This window comes from Brienomyrus brachyistius, chromosome 11 (genome assembly GCF_023856365.1).
Source record: "Brienomyrus brachyistius isolate T26 chromosome 11, BBRACH_0.4, whole genome shotgun sequence".
NCBI classification, from domain to species: Eukaryota; Metazoa; Chordata; class Actinopteri; order Osteoglossiformes; family Mormyridae; genus Brienomyrus; species Brienomyrus brachyistius.
In genome coordinates, this window is record NC_064543.1 from 5309796 (window position 1) to 5333983 (window position 24188).

A 24188-nucleotide genomic window follows, 5' to 3' on the forward strand; every position below is an offset into this window, starting at 1 on the left:
CGTTCTTTGTTCTCTTCTAGCTGCATTCTCACTAGCCTAGCTGGGTTTTCTAATGTCATGGTCTCTGGCTGGACCCGTCAGAGCCAGCTGGGCATCGTTGACTTTTGTGAACATCTGTAGGAAACTCGAATTTTGTCTTGTCCCTCCAGTCCCATGTCTGGAAACCACCTTTCCTTGATTTAGATGTATGATTCACACAGGGGGGGGCGGCATGGTGGTGCAGTGGTTAGCACTGTTGCCTCACACCTCTGGGACCCGGGTTCGAGTCTGGGTCACATGTGTGTGGAGTTTGCATGTTCTCCCCATGTCGTCGTGGGGTTTCCTCCGGGTACTCCGGTTTCCCCCCCACAGTCCAAAAACATGCTGAGGCTGATTGGAGTCGCTAAATTGCATGTTGGTGTGCATTTGTGAGTGAATGGTGTGTGAGTGTGCCCTGCGATGGGCTGACCCCCCCATCCTGGGTTGTTCCCTGCCTCGTGCCCATTGCTTCCAGGATAGGCTCCGGACCCCCCGCAAACCCAGTAGGATAAGCGGTTTGGAAAATGGATGGATGGATGGATTCAGACAGGAAGTTCTCAGCTGTTGGACACCACAACTGTAGCTTGTTGTGTAAAGGCCCATATTCTGTTCTAGTGATGCAAAGAACCTAGACACTGGTCTACAGAACAGGGAGTAACTGATTTTCTAAGCATGACAGAGTGGAATATGGTCCTTCATATGAGTGGAAGACTCCTTCAAACACCCCATTGAAGTTGCTGGCTCCATTTTGTTTTGTTTCAATTATTAATGCTTTGCATTAACACAAACATGGCATTGCCACTAGGTTAATCACCATATCGATCAGCGTTATTATTTAACTCCCTAAAAGATGCGTTCATTTGAAATGATTCACTAATTGAATCTGTGCAGCAAATTGTCCATCTTGAAAGTTTGAAAGTACAACAGCTATGCTTCTCCTGATCTATTAAAGGCTGAGAGGCATAGAAGAAGGCGGGAGATCTGTGTCCTAAGTGAGGTGCCCTTCCAGGTAGCCGGCCGTACGTGGTGCTGACGGCGCGTGTGCACCCCGGGGAGAGTAACGCCAGCTGGGTGATGAAGGGCTCCCTGGAGTTCCTGTGCAGTGACGAACCTGCAGCCCAGGCTCTGCGCGAGGTCTACATCTTCAAGATCATCCCCATGCTTAATCCCGACGGAGTCATCAACGGATCGTGAGTCCACAATGCTCTTCTTTGCGTTCCTCTGTCCACTCTCGTGTTGTCTGCTCACCCGCGGGGGGCATGAACTCCTGACACCCAAAGTTCATGCTGTAACCGTCAGTCACCTGCCTGCTCTACCCTGGTCTCTCATCTCCCTGCTCTTATTATTTTACATACACTACATTGTTTCCCGGAATGAAATAAAGGTGATGCGCATTTGACGACTGACAAGCAAAATGCATCAGTTTTGGTCGGTTTAATTGCTCAGATACTGGGGTCCCTCTTAGGTTGAACGCTACCTACCTGGCCAAGCAGTGGGCCGCAGCTGATCTGTGACGTCTGTTTCATGGCCTGCAGCATTTTGGCCATTAAGATGCAGCTTTTCCCGAGCTGTCATTATGCTTTGCTGAAGGCGCGGTGTTAGATCAGCAGTGTCCTGCACGCCTCGCTCCTCCCATGTCCCATTTAAGTCCGAATTAGCATCCTCTTGGGAAGGGAATTTGGCTCTTCTTCCGCATAGCTTTGTCCTGCCAGTACTGCTTCCTGACAAAGAATGACCCGCTGGGCCCCTGGTTTCTCTGAGGGAAGGTTCCGCTTTGACTCAGAGAGCCGTCCTGTTTTCAAGATGGCCTGTATCCACCAGCGTTACCTGTACCATACACACAGAAAGTTCTATCGGATTTCAGTTAAATTCAATGTATTTTTATATAGCGCCTTACACAACAGAGAAGCCCCAAGGCGCTTTACATGGGTGTGCTGTGATATATTACATCATTAAGATGGAACAGGGAATAGGAAAGACGGAGAAATGAAAGAAAGTCAGATGATAATGGAGGAGAGGAACCCCCAACTAGGGAGAAAAAAAAGCCTCTAGGGGTCCGAGGTCAGCAGGCTGCCCAACCCCCCTGGGGATACTTACTTTACAGGAAAAATAAAAGAGTAGGCTTGCTTGCTAAAGGCTAGGTGCAGTCTGTGATCAGGTCAAGCCAAAGTCCATAAATGAGTCTGTTCTCCACCCCTGTCTGTGTAGGGTGGCAGGATAAAGTCATGATGTCAGGTCACATCCACGATGTCACCCTTCCATGGGACGGAACCAGGATTTGATGGCACACTTAAGAATATGGCTGGTTTTTCAGTTCTAGACTTTATAAGTAAATGTTTCGTACCTTAAACCATAGGAATGATTTTACACGTTAAAAGGGCACATTCACTTTGAGCAGTTTTATCTCGGAGCGAATAGACATCCGCTGTACGATTAGCAATCATAGCACATTAGAAGATCGCAGAGGCTACGTGGTAACACTCATTCTAATGGAAATGGCATGACTGCACAGTTTAATGTGCTGTGGCTTTTACATTAAAACGAGATAAAAAAAATAAGAGATGCGTTGTGTTGTTAGCATATGGCAGATATTGTCTATTGAACTGTTGTTTAATTAAGGAGCAAGGCCTTGTGAGAATTCGTTACAGCTCCCTTTATTGGACCCATCCATTTCTAGCTTTGGTAATTAGACACACTGCTCAACCAGACAGAAGCAGCCTGCCACGATGAAAACCAGAGGGTTCAAAATGTGTGGAAAAGTGTAGGCTTTGCACTTTTTATTAGTTATAGATAAAGAACCACACATGCAGGATGGGGCTATGCCACCCGCACTGGCCAAACTCGACATTGTAGTTTTGTCACATGGTTTCCTGACTCTCCTGCTTTTACTGCATGTAGGCAAAGATTTGAGGTTTTGGAGCAGCCTGACCTCACCAGCTGTCAGATGGCAGGAGGTGAGCTGTGGGGTCGCTTTGTCCCCGCTGATACGTACCATGTCCCTCTGCAGATGAACCGCTGGGGAAGCAGATGCTCATAAGTATGCTGGTGGTTCAGTTTCTGTTTACAGGTGTTTAATATGTGCTGCATATCAAGTCATCTCTGCTAGGTCCAGGACCTCATGTATATTAAAATTCACCCCTTTAACATTTCCCAGCAGTCAGTGCCAGTCGACCCATTGGGCAACATTAGGTTTTTCGGAAGTGTGGTACTGAGTCCTGCTGTCACGCACACAGCTCAGATCTATACTGTCCCACTTGAGGATGGATGCGGGCAGCAATCTCCAAGCAGATCTTTTGGGAGTCTGGGGTTTAGCTGGCTGAGGGAGATGTTGAGCTGTGGTCAAGTTTCAAACAGGACGGTGCCCTTCTTTCTTATTTTGCTGCATTTAACCGGAGCTGTAACACGGCAGTGAATCATGGCATTGATATTTTATGAGTGTTCTCCCGGTTTCTTCTGACAAGGTTAGGTCATATTCCCATGCCTGCCTGGTTTTGTTGGTCATTAATTCAGACTTTTTATTTTTTTCTTCAGAAATCAGGGGTAGCAGTAGGGTGACCAGCTAATCCATGTCAAGGGGGACGATATGAGCTATGACAGGATTTGCAAACTAGCTCTGTCCCATTGCCGCATAACTTTCAGTGGTCAGGGGATAAGAAATTTGTTTGTCTCTGGGGGATGCTGATTCCATTTGTACCAGGGAACCTGAAGACTGCCTAGAGTTTGCACTACCATCTTTTTGCCCCACACACCCAATCAAACCCGGCCTCTCGCCGAAAGATCCTGCCCTCATTCAGAAGTTGTTCTCCCTGTGTTACTTGGGGTTCTTGCAGGTCATCTGATTCCCCTGTCCAAAGGCATGCAGTTAGGCTAATTGGTGTTTCTAATTCATCCATAGTGTGTAGGTATATGTGCCCTGCAGTGAACATCCCCTGCTTGCGCCCCCTGCTGCCTGGAATGGGCTCCAGGTCCACGTCGTCTCCAAGATAAGTGCTCAGAAGATGGATGGATTCATTTTGTTAGTTTGTGTAATATGTTAATTATTGTGCCGTGTGCTTTTATTGCCAATGAAAGCAGAATAGAACATAGGAATGATACCTTCATTCAGGGAAATACACACACTGAAAGATGGGAATAGAACAATGTAAAAGGGTTTAAACTTTGCAAATTCAGGAGTCACAGGGGCAATAACCAGTGTAATTTTTACTTAGAAAAACTATTTATAAAAAAAACTATTTAATTCACAAAGAAAGAATGGAAAAAAACACAAATTGCAGAGGTCCAGCTATCAGATCATGTTGCCGCTGTGACGTACAGCTCTGTTATAAATATCTGTGGTCTGTTGTGACGTGTGAGGTTTGGAAGGTGAACGTGATCGCAGGGTCTACCTATGTTAAATTATCATGTCTCCTTGTTCCCCCACCAACGGCATGCAGTTTGTAAAGCCCTGTGTAAGCTAGAGTAATAAAGTTACACACAGAAGCACAGATGGTACATAAATGTGTCTGGTTACAACAGATCTGGGAAGAGGGGCTCGGTGTGTCGCTCAGCAATTGGGATACAGGTGAGAAATATAATTGACTGCATGTGATTTGCCGCTGTGCAGCGTATGGCTCCCAGAGGGGAACAGGCCATGGCGTTCTGCCACAGAACCACGCCCAAGCCATCAGACACAAGGGCAACACAGCCGCCGGTGATGGTGCCCGCGTCTCATTAAGAGCACCATGCATCATTCTGAAGGAGCGTGCTACAGTCACTGAAGCTAAACCGAGAATGCCAGACAGTTTAATTAAATCGCGTTCAGTCAGAGTTATCAGATTCATGCAGGCCAATAACGATTCCAGCTCGCCCAGAACAGAGGCCATTTTCTCTAGGCTGAAACATCTTAATTTGAATTTATGCTTCAAAGTTTTTCGTCAAAGAGAAACCGTGAGGCGCTGGCTGTGTCCAGCTAGCTGGTTCTTATGAATGTCTTACTGTTGCCATACTGGCTGCTACGTCATGAACAATAGAGGGAAATAAGCACACGCCTCACTAAATATGCAGGCGATGGTGTAAAACCTCGCGCCAAAGCACTCCACCTACTGAGAACTGTGGGTAGGTTTCAAAATGATGGTCCATGACATTAGAATCAATATACATAGTGATTTAATTAGTGTCTCACAGTGCTACTAACCACACAAATGTAATCATTCATGAACATGCAAACAAGAGAAATAAATTAGGGATAAGTGAGCCTGGGCAGATAAGAGGAGGTAATCCCACTGTGAACGAGTTCTGTCTGCCAGCTCTATGGATCGGCCAGTCTGCTCCCATGGCATCTGTCACGCTCTTGTTCTGTTGCGCGTAGTTCGTCTCTGTGTTTGGCCCGGCAGCACTACTGTCATGGAGGTAAAAAAAAAAAGACACAGGCCGTTGTGCACATTGCCAATGAATTTATGAAACAAGAGGATATATGGAAATACAGCTTTGCTTCTCTGCTTTGCCGGTTACTGGAGTGACGTTAATTCAAATGCTTAACCTTGTTTGGAGTCCATGTGAATCCATTTCATGTGCTGTTTTAATTTTTACACCAGTATTGGAAACGCATCAAAAGCTCTGGATTTGTACTAATTTAAATTTATTTTTAAAAGTAAGAACAATAAGAATGTATCTATTAATCCCTGGCAGTCTCACACGAGAGCAGTCTGTTATCCTTTCTCTGCCACCCCTTTGAAACCTATGACTGTCAAGCATGTCTCAGTGCCCAAGGAAGACACACCATTAGCAGGTAGACGCCACCGTACTGTCCCCAACTGATCCGCGGTGCACCTGTTGAGCAGTTTTCATTAAGTTCCTTTGGACTGTCAAGATGTGTGTAGGAGGTCAGGAATCTGGGAATGGAGTGCAGGCAGCATGGCATGGCCACACAAAGGGGCCATTTCCATTTTCTAAGTTTGAGGGAGCTGTCTAACTCAATCCAGAAATGTTGTTAAAAGGATGAGGGTCAGTAATGGTCCAAGGTCACCGGCAGGGCTGAACATCCAAGGCATCATAGGTCAGCAATGTTAATTCATTCAGGTTTTTATACAGCCAGACAAAACGACCCAGAAATGGAAAATTACAACTAATTATGCAATTATGTCTCTCAAGTAATGGCTGTGAGGATGAGAGCAGCAGAGAAGATGGTGTCAGAGGTCAGGAGGAGAGGAGGATACCACGACTAATGGGGAGGACTGGTGGTGTTGTGTCTTGTGAGCATGAGAGCCTTGGAGTGGATGGTTCCCTGCTGTATGGGGTCAAAGGTTGCCCAAGAGTAAACGATTCATCTCCCTTCAGCCCTGACGCAAGGCGGCAACACAAGCAATTCTCACCATGGCGTGAAACAGTGAGGGATGTGTACGATGATAACATCTACACAAGAAGCCAAAAACAGTCAGGATGACTGTGCACTTTCTTTTGTGTTCATATGAAGGACAGTTCGTTTTTCGGTTTAGCTGTACTCCGTGTTACAATGCAGTTGGCCCCAGTGTGCCCATCCAGCACCGGTTCGCTGATGCTTACTGACACCTGCACCAGCTATCCTGCCCTGTAAACCTGCCTAGGGCACCCAACATTGGCAAAGCCTTTGAATTCCATGCAAGATATTCTTCAAGGGGTAGCAGACTTGTTGAGAATTGCCCCCTCAGGTTGAGGCAGCCTTCAGTTGTCTTTCTGGGTCTATATTCCCTCCAAGCGAAACATGCATGCTGCATAAATATCAGTTTGATGTAATAAGCCATAACTTCTTTCTGACTTGCAGGAAATTGCATATTCAAACCAACACGTTTGTAGTCAGGAAGAGCAACATTTCTTATTTCAAAATCAGAAATAAATTGTCAGCAGACGTCTGTGCTGGAAGCTGGTGGTTTGAGATTACAGTTGTTCCGGGAGGATCTACTGCAAGCTCAGTCGATGCTGGCTTACGGCTCTATCAGTCAGAGGCTTTTAAAAATTGAAAATATATATGGGAAAAGATATGTGGCAAAGCAAAGGGGACTGTGCCAGAATTACACAGTTGGAGTTTTGCAACAGTAAACACTTTAAGGTATTTAATGGAATGGGAATAAACAACATTTCGACACAAATCAGTTCATCTGTGTCTGCATGTTTGGGTAAACTGGCTTGGTTAGATAGGTGTCGCATATTCAATTAAAATGCAAACAGCGATGGTGGAAGCATTTGGTCACAAAGCGTACTTTTGCTTTTTACTGTGTAACGCCTGACATCTGGACAGGGTTTAAATGACTTTTTTATCTTCCATGCGTCCCTCCATTCTCACAGCTCCGGCCAGTCTGAGCAATATCCAAATGCGCATTTTATTCTGCTGAGCAGGTGTGATATTTTAAAAAACGAAACAAAAAATGCTCCTTTTGGTTCTGCTTTAGTGCTTCTGTTGATTGCCTTTGGATGAACAGGCTTTTTCATGCAACTTTAAAAACCGGAAGGCGAGTCAGGAATCAATACTGGCGCTTTCAGATTCCGGGTGCAAATGATGAATAATGTTGTTTCTGAGAACGCAGTGTGACTATTTCTCACTAAATATTGTTATGAAAAACAACGCATGTTAGCAGGTTTGAAATAAAGCACCTCTGAGTTCCTTTGACATAGCATAATTACCTAACAGCACTCCTGGAAGATGCCAGAGGGGAGGGCCTTACTTACATTCAGTTCATCAATATACGACAGTGGCCCTGAATGCTGAATCTCGCTACATTTAATATCAGTTCTCTGAACCTGGGACATACATTAACTGAGTTGTGTTTCGAGTCTTTCTTTGGCCAAACAAATATATGGGCTGTACTGGCACTGAATTATGTAATGCTGCATGGTGATATTGGCGAGATCGCTCAGTTGTAGCAATGAGGGCAGGCATGCTTTCCGATCCATTACGCTATAGTCTCTGATTGTACAGTATTTTACAGTATTGTACAGCCCATATTTCAGGATGGTGTTAGGCAGGGCTAGTCCTGTATACTGTGGATATCCAGTCTGTCAATGGGAGCACCTCTTCGCCCCAACAACAGCGAGCGTGATTCAAACCCACAACCTTGTGAGGCAGCGATGTAGCCCGAGTCGCCGTAGCAGCGCATCCCAGGTTATTCTAATTTAAATTCCACTACCTTCTAGTATGGGTGCACAGCTCTTAAAGCAGCCATGCATATGGCAATGCCTCATGGTCGTAGGAATTGTGAAACACGTTATGCATTTTTCATATGGACTGTGGCAAAGGGATTTCAGGCAGATATATATCTATGCGTGTGTGTGTGTATGTATTCACACATGCAGTATATATACATCCGATATATATGTGTGCACACATATTTTATGTCATCTCAATATGTATATATCTAGCATGTTCTTGTTTTACTGTGTTTGTTGCTCATAATTTTTATGTTTATAAGATCCATTACACCAATGAATCAGGAGCAGTTGAGATGCGGAGCTGCTAATGGTGTTGCATGAAGTGGTCTTTTTTTCACGATAGTCCTGGTGGAGTGTGCTCTGCGTTAGAGGCCATCGGACACACCTTAAGCTCCCCGTGTCCTCCTGAGCCCAGGCAGGACGGAGCTTGCCGACCGGGATGGAGACAGGGGTCCTGGAGCCTTTACCCTAAGCTCCACACCTATTACTCACAGGCTGTACTAAAACACACAGTACTACAATGCTACTATTAAACATTACAGTGATAAAACAGCTGGCGTATAATATGTACATGAATCACACCATTGTGCGCTGTGCATACGTACTGCTTTCTATACGTACTGAATGAATGGAGTGGTATCTAGGTGTGTCAGGTGCAGAGCTGTACAGACTTCCTTTCTGAGTAAAGCCACAAGCCCTGTCGATTGGTCACAGGGTTTTGCATTGAAAAGGAAACTCAGCAGAATATTAGGTCTGAGGAACTGGGTAGGACCTGAAGTGCTTAAACAAGCACAAAATCTCACGCTCATCTCAAAGGAAATCTTTACAGAAAATCTTAGGGACAGCAGAACTCTAAAGCCCATTGCATAGCAATGATGTTTTCTATGAAGATTTTAAGCATAATGCAAAAAACAACAGTTGTAAAACATGAGTCAGTTCATATATACTGTGTAATGCTCATATGGCATCACCTAGAATACTAGGTACTTTTATTAGCTGACATGAGATGTATTCCTGTTATTCAGATGTGGTTTATTTTGTGTTTTTTTTATTATTATTATTTAGAAGTCATACAGCAAAACTTTCTAATTTGTTAACAGTTAAACGGCGCTTTGAATTGTTCCATTTTGGTGAGTTTCCGTATTTTCATTCCGTGTGGCGATGAGGTTTATTAGAGGGACATCAGGGGCTGTAAGCTCTCCCGGCATCTGATCGCTGATTATGTGCAGTGACCCGTCATCCCAGTGCGGCCATTTGCTAAAAGCTATTCCACCGGGATCACCTTTGATTTTATGGCACAATTGTAATCAAAGGCATAAACGTGGGACTCTTTTGGCCGGTAAACTGCCAGCGTAGATTGCCGTGCTTTTTGTTCCATATTGTGTTCACTTGGATATCACGTTAGTTTTGGGTGAGGGGACATTAGCTGCTGGTTAAAGTCATGTTTCTGCAAAACACAGCAAAACAAAGGACGCATCATAAGCACAGCACAGAAACCTGTGAAGTAATTTAAATAAAATGCGACGGCTGCAGTGAATTCAAAATGATCCTACAGCAGATATATACTGTACATTTTTCATGTAGACCTGTTCAATATCGTTGAGTATATTTTCAAAGAAAGCCATTCTTCTGTGCTTACCGTGTCTGTCAGTGGGAGCGAAGCCCCATCTGTAATTACGTGCACGCTCAGAGGGCCTGCTGTGCGTCCGCTGTCTGTAATTACACACATTTTGTGCATTGTGCCCCCAGACTGGATAAAAACACGGCTGTGACATTCTGGGATGGTCAGATTGACAGGAAGAGCTGAAGATAAGATGCCACAGGCCCACAGATGTAGAGCTGGCACCCAGAGTGGAGAGAAGTGTGTCGCTCTGGGCCAGGCCTCAGTGGAGCTCTCAGGATTGGTGTTAAACAGGTGAAAGACAGCTCACAGAACTGGGCCGGATCCTTCCTGTGCAGCAAGGAGGCAGGCAGTTACCATCAGTGAGGAATATTCATTTACAGTATACTGAAGTCTTATTGGCAAACGTCTGAAGCAGAATCAAAATAATTAGATTTAAAAATGTTTTGCACTTTTTATTAAAGCAGAAAACTTTCATTTGGGATTTGAGGTACGGCAAGACTTCATGAAAATGCAGAGGGAAACCGTGGTGTCACTGTGGTCTGGTGTCACCATTGCTGCTTCTGATCCAGTGTCACTGTGGTCTGGTGTCACCATTGCTGCTTCTGATGCAGTGTCACTGTGGTCTGGTGTCACCATTGCAGCTTCTGATCCAGTGTCACTATGGTCTGGCGTCACCATTGCTGCTTCTGACGCAGTGTCACTGTGGTCTGGTGTCACCATTGCTGCTTCTGACGCAGTGTCACTGTGGTCTGGTGTCACCATTGCTGCTTCTAACGCAGTGTCACTGTGGTCTGGTGTCACCATTGCTGCTTCTTATCCAGTGTCACTATGGTCTGGCGTCACCATTGCTGCTTCTGATGCAGTGTCACTGTGGTCTGGTGTCACCATTGCAGCTTCTGATCCAGTGTCACTGTGGTCTGGTGTCACCATTGCAGCTTCTGATCCAGTGTCACTGTGGTCTGGTGTCACCATTGCTGCTTCTGATGCAGTGTCACTGTGGTCTGGTGTCACCATTGCAGCTTCTGATCCAGTGTCACTGTGGTCTGGTGTCACCATTGCAGCTTCTGATCCAGTGTCACTGTGGTCTGGTGTCACCATTGCTGCTTCTGATGCAGTGTCACTGTGGTCTGGTGTCACCATTGCTGCTTCTGACGCAGTGTCACTGTGGTCTGGTGTCACCATTGCTGCTTCTAACGCAGTGTCACTGTGGTCTGGTGTCACCATTGCTGCTTCTTATCCAGTGTCACTATGGTCTGGCGTCACCATTGCTGCTTCTGATGCAGTGTCACTGTGGTCTGGTGTCACCATTGCAGCTTCTGATCCAGTGTCACTGTGGTCTGGTGTCACCATTGCAGCTTCTGATCCAGTGTCACTGTGGTCTGGTGTCACCATTGCTGCTTCTGATGCAGTGTCACTGTGGTCTGGTGTCACCATTGCAGCTTCTGATCCAGTGTCACTGTGGTCTGGTGTCACCATTGCAGCTTCTGATCCAGTGTCACTGTGGTCTGGTGTCACCATTGCTGCTTCTGACGCAGTGTCACTGTGGTCTGGTGTCGCCGGGGCCTGAATGCCGAAGTCGTTTCAACTCACAGCACTGACTGAATACATTTAGCAAAATCAGGTTCTTGGGCTTTAGATTACATAATTTCCCAAAACAGGAAATCGCTTCTCCAATTGACAAGTCAATCGCAGGACATGTTCTCCTCCAGACGACTGCCTGCTGTTATTGTAAATGATTTTTCTATTTATTCCCACGGCTGCCCGTTCCATCGCACTTCATCAGCAGGTGTGGCCGGTTAGAGACTTTGTCCCTCTGCCTGACACTGTCCTGCAGGAGCCAGGCTGAGTCTAGCCAGCATCATAACATCGGAAATCACCTCCCACATTCAATGCTGAGGCTGCTTTGTGTATCCTGCAGATCTGGAACTTTTTGTCATGCCCCCGGGTCCCTGCTGAAAGCCTTGCAGGGAAATTGATGAATTAGCCGCGTGCATCTTTCACATAAAGATCTAAAAACTTGTCAGATATTGAATTTTTTTATTGGAAATGGCAGACATTAAGTTTATTGGTTTGGGAATATTTTAAATTATGATTATGAAAACTCCAGAAAGAAAAACTAATGAACTTTTAACTGCCTGTCTGCAGTTCATCATTCATTTTGCAATCTGTGTTGGTAGGACTTGTGAATCCATTGTCTGCTCTTGGTGTGACGTACCTGCTCTACGGTAACGCAGGACATCCTTAATGGGTCAGACGGTGAGAGACAGAGAGACGGGCCTGGCTATAAAAAGACGTATCAGACGCATCCATAAATTATTACCGTGCTGAACAACACTCTCAAAATAAAATGTCTTTCCAGGGGCTGCTGTCATTTTCAGCAAAGCTTTTCAAACGTTAAATATTTAACACAGAAGTATAAGCAATACATCAAAATTACATAAGAGAGAGAAGCAGGGAAAAACAGATTCTGAAGTCTGAGTCTCTATTAAAGTTATATTTATATATATGGCTGTGATCTCACTCCTCTGGGCTTGTGGGTTCTGCTCTTGCCTTGGCTCTCTCTCTGTCTTTCTGTTCGGTTTGTGCGGCTTTCCTCCACCCGCTATCCAAACGCATGCACTTTAGGTGGAGTGATGTGTCTAAATGAGGGTGGTGTATGGCTGAGCAGGTTAGGATGCTGTGCGTGTAATTGTAAGATTGCCAGTTTAGGTCCCACGGTTAGCTGAGTTACTTCAGCGTTGGGCCCTTGTGCGAGGCCCTTAACGCTCACTGCTCCAGGGATTGGCTGACCCTGCATACGTTGCTTTTGATGAAAAATGTGTACTTGTGTCCTGGGTTGGCATTCTATCCAGGAAGGAGCTGCTGTGGGATAGGCCAGCCGCTCATTGTGACCCTGCACTGGATACACTGGATACTGGATACTGCAGGGAATGCATTCGGTCGTCTTGGCCTGGCCTGAATCAGTGAGAAGTCCACAGAGAGCCATTGCTGCTGGCAGGGATACTTCATGTCGTTTAGGGCTGCCGGGCAGTTTCCATGGTAGCCGGTCCAAACTTCACTTTACGTTGAGGCTCCATCACCAAAACAGAAACCGAAACCAAAACAGTGACTTGGCTGCGCCGCAGATAAGCAAACGCAGGACCTGACGCTGGCGAGTCAGCAAGAACGCCACTCTACACTCTGCCACCTGCTTTGCTTAAGTGGGGAAAAGCACATCACTGCCATTCAACTGGCTTAAAAAGAAGATAAAGCGAGAGAATAAACGGGGGGGGGGGGGGGGGGGGGGGGGGGCTTTGGGGAATATTCCGGTGCTGAAGTGACATGGGAATGACTGTGAGAGCCAGCTGATTCTTCTGAAATTAAACCTTTAGAACCTCAATGGGAAATTAGGGAGGACAATGCCAGGTTGTACTTCTGTCTGAAATACCCGTCAGACTGGCAGTGAATCAGAAGGAGGCTCGCTTTGAGCCGTAAGCGTGTCTTTTGTGTGAAGACATTTTTCTCCCCGTAGATGTTTGTCTGAAGCTGCGTTTATCCGTTCCCTGACTCATGTTCCATCCTGTAATACGCTCTAATAGCACTTCCTGGCTTCCAGCGTCTTTCTGTAATAATAACGAAAGTCTCAAAAGAGTTTCTGTGTGAATGCTGTGGGTTGTGTGGGAATGTTTGATTTGGCCAGAACACTGCCTGCGTTGGATACCGTGTGGAAGGGAGGTGGGTGGGATTTCTTTGTTAATCGGCCATTTAATCAACCGATTCATAAATGTGTTTAACTGTAACAGGATTTTTGGGCCAGAATCTGACTACCTCCGCAATCGCCTTTCATAGGAAACCTCTAGCTGGCTTTCAATTTCCAGCTAATTACATACTAAAATATTGCCACCTGTAATATAAAAATGTTTAGTCAATTAAGAAAAAAGCAGCTTTTTATTATTTTAAGGAGAAATATGGATCAAGTTAGCATGGACTGGACCTTATTTCTAAAGGTCACTTACCTAAATTACAATGTTGGTTGATATACTCTGCTTAAATTAAAAGACATACCCCGTTTTGGCTTCTAAGCAGAATTGTTGCATGCCCAGGGCCCAATTGAAGTGATGGCCAGCACCTGTGCTCTGTGAGACACCGTGGTCCCTCTTGGCAGGCACCGCTGTTCCCTGAATGGCCAGGACCTCAACAGGCAGTGGATGAAGCCTGAACCCAGCCTGAGTCCCACCATCTTCCATGCAAAGGGACTCCTGTACTATCTCAACAGCATCGGCAGGACCCCACTGGTGAGCCCCCCCCCCCCCCCCCCCCCAAGCCACATCGAGCCCATTTAAAAGCCCATTTTAAAAGGACACTTTGTTTCTGCTCCATCAATGCCCAGCAGCTCCTTTCCTTAAAGGCGTCAGTCCCTGTTCAATATTCCATCCTCCGTACAGGAATAAATGGAGAAGGCTCTGGACGAGCTGTCCGGTTTTTACTGCTTTCAGGCATAGGCCGGGTCAATGGGGTCACAGTGGCAGATTTCCTAATGACTTTGGCAATTCAAAACAAAAACCAAAAATTGTGTTTTCATCTGCTTACACTCCTCTGGAGAATTCATTACGTGGGTTTTACATTTGCCACACAAAGAACCATGACATAAGATTAATCATTGTTGTCCAAACATGTAGAAGTAAATATTGGCAGCAATGCCAGGCATTTGTAATGTGCTTTTTCATTTATGTATTAGACATCCAGTGATCCTATTAGTTTATCAAACTGGAGGCTCAGCTCATAAAATGGATGTAAACATATATGCATGTATTTAGAGCAGCTTAAAGGCACAGAGTGTCTCATGTTCCCCAAACTTTATGAGGGTTAACTATGGTTCAGTGTAACTCTTCAGTGTTCAGGGTTAACTATGGTTCAGTGTTCAGTGTGAGACACCTGGGGAAGAAAAACCCTTCGTACAGAGAAATAATTCTGCCCCGATTGTGGACACGGAAGCCCATTAAACACTTCAGCTGTGAGCAATGAAAGAATATCGTGGGGTAATGAAACAAAAATCCTCATCGGTTGCTGGATTTTCTCAGGTATCTGCAGGACTTATGAGTGCAGCACGGGATGGTACTTTACTTTGGGATAGATAACAACTTTCGTGAACAGATGCATGCACAACTGCTCCTTGCTCACATGCCCTGGGTGCATTTAACGCATCTTACCCTTCCATATTAATCAGAATTTGGGTTGTTACATTAATTAAGTAGAGCTGTACATCTTTAGTTGATGTCCTCCTTTTATTTTCCCACGGCCTGACAATTTTAAGACAAGATTAGCGAACATGTTTTTACTCCAAGTTGTAATAATTTATTGAATTAATTTCCCAGGTACATTAAATAGTTCAACCATAATTTATTAGTGCTGTTAATTAGGTAAAAGACCCACACCGTTAAGCTCACAGGCTCGTGTAATCACTGAACTAGAAGTATAATTGCATAATAATTGTAATTCATTGAAAATAATTCATGGACTTAATTGCAGTAAATTGTAAATCTGCCATTCAGAGGCAGCAGTTATTCCTCTGTGCAGTTTGAGGTGGTTCCTCCAAGGCTCCTCGGCTTCAGTAATCATTTATTTCCGGACTGTAAGATTAAGTATTTGAGCTGGAAGCTGGTTCTGGTAAGTCAGAGAAGCTCAAAATGTAGCCCCTGGGACATGCTTTTAAGGGCTTTGGAATGACAGAGCAAATGTCTGCCTTCAGAAAGCCATCGGTCTTCCTGGAATAAGGCGGGATTTGACGCGTTCTCCACACTTTGCATGAACCCTCCCGGATTACGGGAGGATCACGGAGCATGCTCCGTGTTACATCTTCTGTCGCCCCCCCACTCCCTGACAAATTGAAGCATTGTGCTGTCACAAAAGGGAGAGCTAACTGTGGGCTCGTGCTGATCCAAAAGGTTTTCTGTGATTACCACGGCCACTCGAGGAAGAAGAACGTTTTCCTCTACGGGTGCAGCGTGAAGGAAACCCTGTGGCAGTCTGGCTCTGCCGTTGACACTGCCACCCTGAAGGAGGACCCCGGGTACCGGGTATGCCCCTCAATCTTTCCATTCGCTCCTCTCTCAAGATGTTCCACATTTAATGTGAAAACAAGATCTCTGCTCTTCCAAGAGTGACCATTTCAATGAGGCACTTCATCTCCCATTTCTGCTACCTAAACGATTTGTCACACACATTAACTAGAATTAATTTAGAAATAATAATGATGTGTTTCCTAGGTCACTGCCCTTAACTGCAAAGCCCCAGTGAGTTACACGTCATAAAAGGTTGAAATGGACAGAGGTCCTGACAATGAACCATGACCGTTATTAAGCGTCTTGGAGATGAAGGCCCTCTCTGTCTTCCACAGACAATCTCGAAGACCCTGGACCGTATTGCTCCTGCTTTCTCCTTAAACAGCTGCAACTACCTGGTGGAGCGATCACGGGAGTCCACGGCACGTGTGGTGGTGTGGCGAGAGATGGGCGTACTCAGGAGTTACACCATGGAGAGTACCTACAATGGCTGTGACCAGGGCATCTACAAGGTGCGACAAGGTCCATCTGTCTCCGCGGCTAATCCTGCCGATTAGCTTCCTTCTACAGACATGAAATCTGCTGTATAATTCAGCACAGGCATTGCACTTAATTAACTCCTTTGACAGCCACTGAATTATGATGGTGGGGGGTGGGGGCGTTCCTTCGGAGGAGGAGTTCCCGTTAGCATGAAAAGCCTTTGTTCGGCTTAGTAGGCAGGAACATATTTGGGGATATGGAATATATTTACATGCATACATTCACTGAACTTTGTAATGGAACTATTTAGAATAGACAGCCTGACTAAAAGCAAGGGTATAATGGGTTTCCCATTCTGCATGTTTAAGTTACATGTTCGTCCATATATCTTGAGAATAAACAGGACAAAAATGTTCGGAAAGTATCAAATATTTTACTAGGAAAAATCTGGTGGCTGTCAAAGTTCAGCTTAATAGAGGGAACAGGGAAAAGCACTCCAAGACAATATGTCTGTCCATCCATCCATGCATGCATCCATCCATCATCCATCCATCCATCCATCCATCCATCCATCCATCCATCCATCCATCAATCAATCTGCAGTAACTGCTTATCCATCTGGCGTCATGCTGATCCAGAATCTATACCAGGAAGTGCAGCGTAGTGTAACACGGTCTCCCACGTGATCTTACACTCAGGCCAATTTCAAGTCTCTGTTTCACCAGAACAGCATCTCTTTGGGTCTAAAATTAATTTTCAGCCTCAAATTTCCAAGTAAAGCAGATAGCAAATAGAAAATAACTTCTGCAAAGACATGCGGTATAAAAATAATTGCCCCACAGTTGGTCAGAATGCTGGCACTTTTATCAGTTACACACATAGCCAATCATATGCAGCCACATGGGAACTAGACAGCCTGGGGGCGGGGCATATCCTCACTGGAGAAGCCTACTGACAGAGCATTTCAGCTCTGGTGGCTGTCATCAGCCGGTCCAGCAGTGATCCCTGCATGCACATCACTTGAAAAAGATAAACTCTAAGTTTGCTTACTTGAGGCAGCTGATGCTAATTCAGCAGCATGGCCAGCAAGTCACAAAGGCCGCCCATCCCCAGGGCATCAGTATAGCCACATAAAGTAAGGGAACATTCCACAATGTCAGTAGATGGGCATGTGTTCATGACGAAGTTTATTTAGGCCAACATTAGGTCAAGTAACATCTCAGTGAAAACATGGCTTTTTAAGATTCTTAAGATTAATGTAACAATATAACAAGCGAGTGAGTTTAGTTGCATGTTAATCAGTTTTGTTACATCCATCCATCCATGCATCTTCCAACTGCTGGTCCTAGTCGGTCACAGGAGGCCTAGAGTCCATTCCAAGCCATACAGAGCATCAGGTAGACAGGCTGTCTGTCCTTCAGCAGGTTCACTTACACCCTCACACGATACATCCATCCATTTCCTGTAATTACTCCTCCTATTCATCGGTCATGGGGGATTCGGAGCCTATGGGCCCAAGGCAGGGAGCAACCCAGGATGGAGTGGCAACCCATTGCAGGGTACATTCGCACACCATTCACTCACACATGCACACCTACAGGCAATTTGATAACTCCAATTAACCTCAGCATGTTTTTGGACTGCGGGGGGAAACCGGTGTTCCCAAAAGAAACCCCACGACGACACGGAGAGAACATGAAAACTCCACAGGCTTGGAACTCTGGCAGATCCTCAACCCTGGTCCCAGAAGTGTGAGGCAGCAGTGCCAACCACTGTGCCGCCTCTCACACGATGCCGCCTCTCAAACGATGCATATTATTTATAATAATAAACCAGGCAGCCTTGCAGCAATGTCTTCCTGTTTGACATTTTAACAGTGATTGTCTAGTGCCCTGCCTACTATGAAATGTGGCAGTGGTAAAGAGCTGTGTAGCAGGCTCTTAAAATCTCACTCTCACCAGGTGTACAGACCTGTTAACAAGGCACAGGGGGAGTCGTCTACAGCGGGAGCTCAGAGTGCCGCTGGAGCAGCCTTCTTAGGGGCTGTGGGGTGTCTTTTTGGTGCAGATTAAGGCTTGAGGACTCCAGGCGCAGACACTGGCAGGGGAAATGTAAGAGCAGTCCAGGCAGGGCAGGGTGACACACACGCTCCTGTCCAGGGGAGGTAGAATGGTTTAATTAATATGGCTCCATTAAGGTTCGACACAAAGCGTGTTTTACTTTCATTGTTTTAATTTTCAGTTTCAGTTTATTTCAGCGAGGGCTACTCCATTATGCACACACAATTATGATTATTTTGGCCAATTTTGAGTTCAGAATTATTAAACACAATTAATCATTGACTTTAGAAATATGATGCATCTATTGAACTGTTCTTCTTCTTGAAACTCTAAATATAATTCAACTGAGAAACAAATAAGATGTGGCTGGAAAGGGGGGGGCTGGATTTATAACACAAGACAAAACGGGAGCATCATTGCGAAATGAAATGTGACATAATAATCACTTTTTCTAGATTATTTTTGTTTTGTTAATCATTGGAAGCCATTGGAAACTGAAAATTATTTTGAAAATTAATTGCCCAGCCGTAATTTCAGAGAAAATGTGGTATTGTTTGCTGCCCCCCCACCCCCGAAAGGATTAGATAGGAGGAAAGTAAATCCCGACTGACCTTAAGGAAGTGAGCTTTTGAAAGCGAGCTGTGCGTAATCGCTCAGCCTTCCGAATCACACTCCCCTGTACTCTCCCTGCGAGCCCGGGCTTCTCGCCTGAGCCTGATTTGACTTGGCTGCATTCCTCCCAGCCCCCCGAGAAGCCCCGGCCAGCCAGGGCCAGCATGGACTGTGGCAGGGTGGGGTCTGGAAGGGGGCAGCTGGTGTGCCAGGAGGTGGTGCCAGCCCTCAGGGGGTGCCGTGTTATTTCTTTTTAAAGATGCGTCCGGTAGACCCCCCTTTTTCAGCGGGGGTGATGCGGGACACCGAGACCCAGAGCACAGTGTTCTTAGTGTCCGGCCTGAGCCTCTACAAGGTACTTAAATTCCCTCTGGTATGTGCCCAGTCCTTATAGTAATCAGGAAGCGGAGTGGCTTTGGACAGGGAAGCGGAGAATGTGACCATTTTATTAGCTCTGCAGTCTGCTGTGTCGAGAGCTCTCTGCTCTCCTCGTTTGTCCGTCAGTGAGCGAAAAACATGCTTGTATTGTGTGCAGGGGTCACTGGGATTGACACGTGACCCATTCGCCGCGTGAACCTTTGTCAGGCAATTAATTAAATGCTCCCTAATCGAAGGTCCCTTTAATTCAAACAGTGGGGCAGTGAATGAAGTTGTTCGTAGCTAATGAGTAGCTAAGGAAGAGCGCGTGAGCACTGCGTTATCAGTAAACCTTGTGAGTCCAAGCCCAGGCGCTTTGTAAGTCCTGAATGGTCCATTTTCCCTCATTATCCCGATGTCCGGGGTGCCTGCTTTTCTCTGACACTCATTAAGGACGCCCAGGCTTCAGCCATTGTGTCCTACTGTCATTTCATAATCCGGTCTCACCCCTAAAATTGCATCTGAGCACCTTATTTTCCCTGCCAATAACGGAGCGAGGAGAATGCAGTGAGTGGCCACAGGGGGGGATGATCGTGCCCGCGAGAAGATGAGAGCAGCGCCCCCGCCTGAACCGCGCCCATCATTACTCCCAGCTTTCCCGGCGCTGCCCTGGCCAGCCTGACCCTCCGCCGCCCGGCTCGCCGCCCTCCATAACATACCCACAGCTTCTAAAGCTGACTTCCCTGCTCCAGCACCAGCACCGGGTTGCAGTGCTGCGCGATACCTGGATTCGTACGGGCATTAGTCATTAGAGACAGATGTATTATTTTCGTAACGTGATTTTCATGAATCAAACAGGTAAGACAAATAAACAGCACATGCAGACAGTCCCCCAACTTACAGCTTATGTGACTCAAACAAATGGCCGAAGCTTTTGCATAAATTTAAATAAATGTATGTAAAAAAAAAAAAACATTTCCGCGGCAGTGTTATGCTACCTAGTGCGCACTGCGCATCATACAACAGTTGCCCCAGGAAAGTACTGTACTGTAAGACAGCGTGACGATCCCAGCCTCACACACACATCCCACTGTCACTCTCACACCTCAGTGTCAGTGTGCTTATCCTATTCTGACATCTGTCTGTTTCAACATATGACCTGTCTGGCGGAAAGGAAGCTTGGGGTAGTCCATGCTCAGCTTTGCGTTCATATTATGAAAAGGGATAAATTCTGTCTCCTGATTAATTAGGTGGATGAGCCCCCCTCTCCCCCCCACCAGTGTGACTCTTGAGATGCCCCACCCAGCCTGCTCTCCCCGAAATAAGCAGCAGTTCCTGTGTTCATTCCACTCTTGAACTCCACTCCGGTTTCTCTCCAGACGGCCAAAATGAAATCCATTGAACACGATGTACTCTGGCTGCACGTTCTACCCCAGCGTCGCCGACCGATTGGCCGGATCCATTGGGATGGGGGTGGGAGATACCTTGCGAGCGGGGCATCATTTTGAATGCAACCCAGACCACCTGCCTCTCTGCAGGCACTGCCTCTGCCCAGGGAGCTGGGGATGTCTGGGGGGGGGGATGGGGGGGGGGACTCAGTATCTCAGCTCTGTAGCCATAACAAAGTGACAAAGCGTAAATCAGCTGTTTAGCCGAAAAATGCCCCCTCTTCCTGTCAAAGCCTCCACAATGGGCCCCCCTTTAACTATGAGCCTTTGGGAGCCTATTTGACTCAGAAGCTGCATCAGCCTTCAGTTTCCGGGGAAATGTTATTGCACCTATAAACAAGCCACTTAATCTCGACTGCGCGTGCAGAGACCTGGTTCTCTAAGTAGCCCACATCAGCAAACTAAATATTTCTCGTCATTTAGTTCACTAACCCCCCCACAGGGCAGCTAATGGCATTGCTCTTTCCTACACCAGGGCCTTCAGACTGGCACCGGGGAGCTGGAGGAGATGGGCCTGAAGTTCTGCCAAAGCCTGCTGCCTCTGAGGAGGAACTCGATGTTACACAGCAGGAAGCTCATCAGCCAGCCCTCGCTGTTGTACGACCTGTACAACGGCCCCCAGGACCACCAGTCACACAAGTAAGCCACTCAGCCTCACCTGTGTCTGTGAATGGGTAACATTCGCTGCGTGTCTCTGTAGGGTGACCAGATAATCCACGCCAGGGAGGACACTTTGAGCTGCTTCAAGTTTTACAAACTACTTTACAAATGAAAGGCTCGTGCCCTTGGCTAAATATTGTAGCTCTGTTATAGGAGACCAATCAGCGCACTGCCATAACTGCTGTGTGCTGATTGGTGCTAAAGTGAAATCCGGGTCCTGTTAGTTGAATACATGGCTCACAAATCCTGTCCTAGCTCAACGCGTCCTCCCTGACAAAGATTATCTGCTCACCCTATGTATGTGTGCTGCTTGGCCATGGAAGGTGCTCATCTGTGGCCATAATAGCCATAATGTTTACAGTCCTCCTGGGATGGTTTCTTGGATTATACGTAAAATGCTAATCCTGACCCGGATCTGGGGAGGATAGTGTGTTGTTCAGGGACATTATGGTTCATTGGGCAAAATGAGGTAAAGCATCACTTACTACCTAAGTGTTGTTTCAGAAGAAAATGCAAAAGGACCTTTCAAACTTTCAGTGGGTTTAAGTGAACGTCAGGCTTCAGAGTGAACTTCTGTTAAATTCATTATTAACTCCACAGTCCTGTCTTGCGGACTTGCTGAACTTCAAGTTCAAATTCCATTTAACTTGGACACAGCCATAGTGCTGAATAGTTGGGGGCCTGTGAACCCATGCCTACCTGCTATCAGCCTGTACCTGTGAGGGCTGTGAGCCTGTACCTGCCTGCTATCAGCCTGTACCTGTGAGGGCTGTGAGCCTGTACCTGCCTGTTATCAGCCTGCATCTGTGAGGGCTGTGAGCCTGTAACTGGCTACTATCAGCCTGTACCTGTGAGGGCTGTGAGCCTGTAACTGCCTGCTATCAGTCTGTACCTGTGAGGGCTGTGAGCCTGTAACTGCCTGCTATCAGCCTGTACCTGTGAGGGCTGTGAGCCTGTACCTGCCTGTTACCAGCCTGCATCTGTGAGGGCTGTGAGCCTGTACCTGCCTGTTATCAGCCTGTACCTGTGAGAGCTGTGAGCCTGTAACTGGCTACTATCAGCCTGTACCTGTGAGGGCTGTGAGCCTGTAACTGCCTGCTATCAGTCTGTACCTGTGAGGGCTGTGAGCCTGTAACTGCCTGCTATCAGCCTGTACCTGTGAGGGCTGTGAGTCAGTACCTGTGAGGGCTATGAGTGTATACCTGCCCCAGCTGTCATCCTGTATCTTGAGTCCTGTGAGCCTCTACTTACCCACTGTAAGCCTGTACCTGCTTGCTGTTAGCCTGTACTCGTGAGGGCTGTTAGCCTCTGTCAGCAGGTAAATCCCATCCCATCCAAAATATTCCTTTAACTTTGAGCTTCTGATCACGTTGAGGTGCTGGTGTGTTCCTGCCAGCATGTAGCCTCTTGCAAACACCGGACATGGATGATCACTACACACACAGGCAGGAAGCCTGCATCACCATAAACAAGTGTGTTCACCTTTGTGTTTGCTAGGTCTAATCTCTTGTCTTTCTACTGGCTGTTAAATAATCACTTTTGAAATGTTCTAGAGACCAGCAGGTCCACTTGCACAGCAATTACATTTTTTGGGACATTTTTGATCACTACCTTTCAGCTTTTAGGCTGCTGGTCACAGATCTTACTAATTCCACACTTTCCTTACCCCAGAGAAGAATCGATCTTTCACTGCATCGCCCAGATAGATATAGGAACAGCTTGTATCAATTATAATGACAAACCAAAAAAGAAAAGCATTTGTCTGAGTGGGAAAATAACACATTAAACGGTGTATTCAAGACAGATTTCATCTGTCACCACTCAGCTTGTCTTGGTAAAGTTCCACAGGGATAAAAACTCGTACTAAACAGAGAGCTCACCGTGGCCTGCTCCGGTACCTGTGTCCCATCACACAGAAAACAATAGTGAAACATTCTGACTGGATTTTTATAAAGTTTCAAGTTACAGTAATTACAGTGAGTATGAAAGGTACTTAATTGTAAATGAAATGTAGATAATTGAATTCCATAAATAGGACACAGAATTTTTCAAAGTGCTACTGTGATAGTTGCTACTGTGTAGCAGGTGTGCATCAGAATTCTAACGTTTGGAAATGAACAGACACAGACCCATAGACTCGGTATCTATATCTTCGTGGGGGCTCTCCATTCATTTCTTTGAGAAAAACCCTAATCCCAACTATGGGTAACCCCTACCCAGCCCCAACCGTAACCATACATAACCGAAGAATAGAAGACTTTTTGATTCCCACAATGTACTATACACATGACCGCCCATGCGTGCGCGCGCACACGCACGCACACACACACACACACACACACACACACACACACGCACACGCACGCACACACGCACACATATCCAGGGCAGGAATCAAACCCGCACCCCCAGAGACATTAGGCCACAGTGTTACCCACTGAGCCACCCTGCTGCCCTAATTATAATATCATCTGAAATGTTTTTGTACATTTTTAGATGTGTGACATGCATTGTCAGTCAGGCCTGTGGAGCTTGTATGAATTTATAACAAATTCTTTGTGGGCCAGGAGGTGCTAACGAAGGTCTCTGATGCTCCCTGCATATCATGCTCTTGTTAGCAGACTCAGTATTATCTATTCAAATAAGCTGCACTGCAGGGGCCAACATGATAATCCTGCAGTATCTCAGCTCTGTAGCCGTAGCAGGATTATCCCCCGTCAGCATCGAG

The 24188-nt window shown here is 46.2% G+C and overlaps 1 protein-coding gene across 6 annotated transcripts in view; it reads left to right on the forward strand.

Moving 5' to 3' along the window:
• The window catches only part of LOC125751819 (cytosolic carboxypeptidase 4-like), a 65744-nt gene that overhangs the window by 36195 nt on the left and 5361 nt on the right, over positions 1-24188 (forward strand). For 5 of the 6 annotated variants that reach the window (XM_049031149.1, XM_049031151.1, XM_049031148.1 and 2 more), the window contains 5 exons: positions 1028-1208; positions 13947-14076; positions 15727-15858; positions 16179-16355; positions 21276-21439. In XM_049031149.1, coding sequence (XP_048887106.1) covers positions 1028-1208; positions 13947-14076; positions 15727-15858; positions 16179-16355; positions 21276-21439 — 784 coding nt within the window. The remainder of the gene's footprint in view (positions 1-1027; positions 1209-13946; positions 14077-15726; positions 15859-16178; positions 16356-21275; positions 21440-24188) is intronic. The other variant, XM_049031152.1, reaches the window with a different exon arrangement.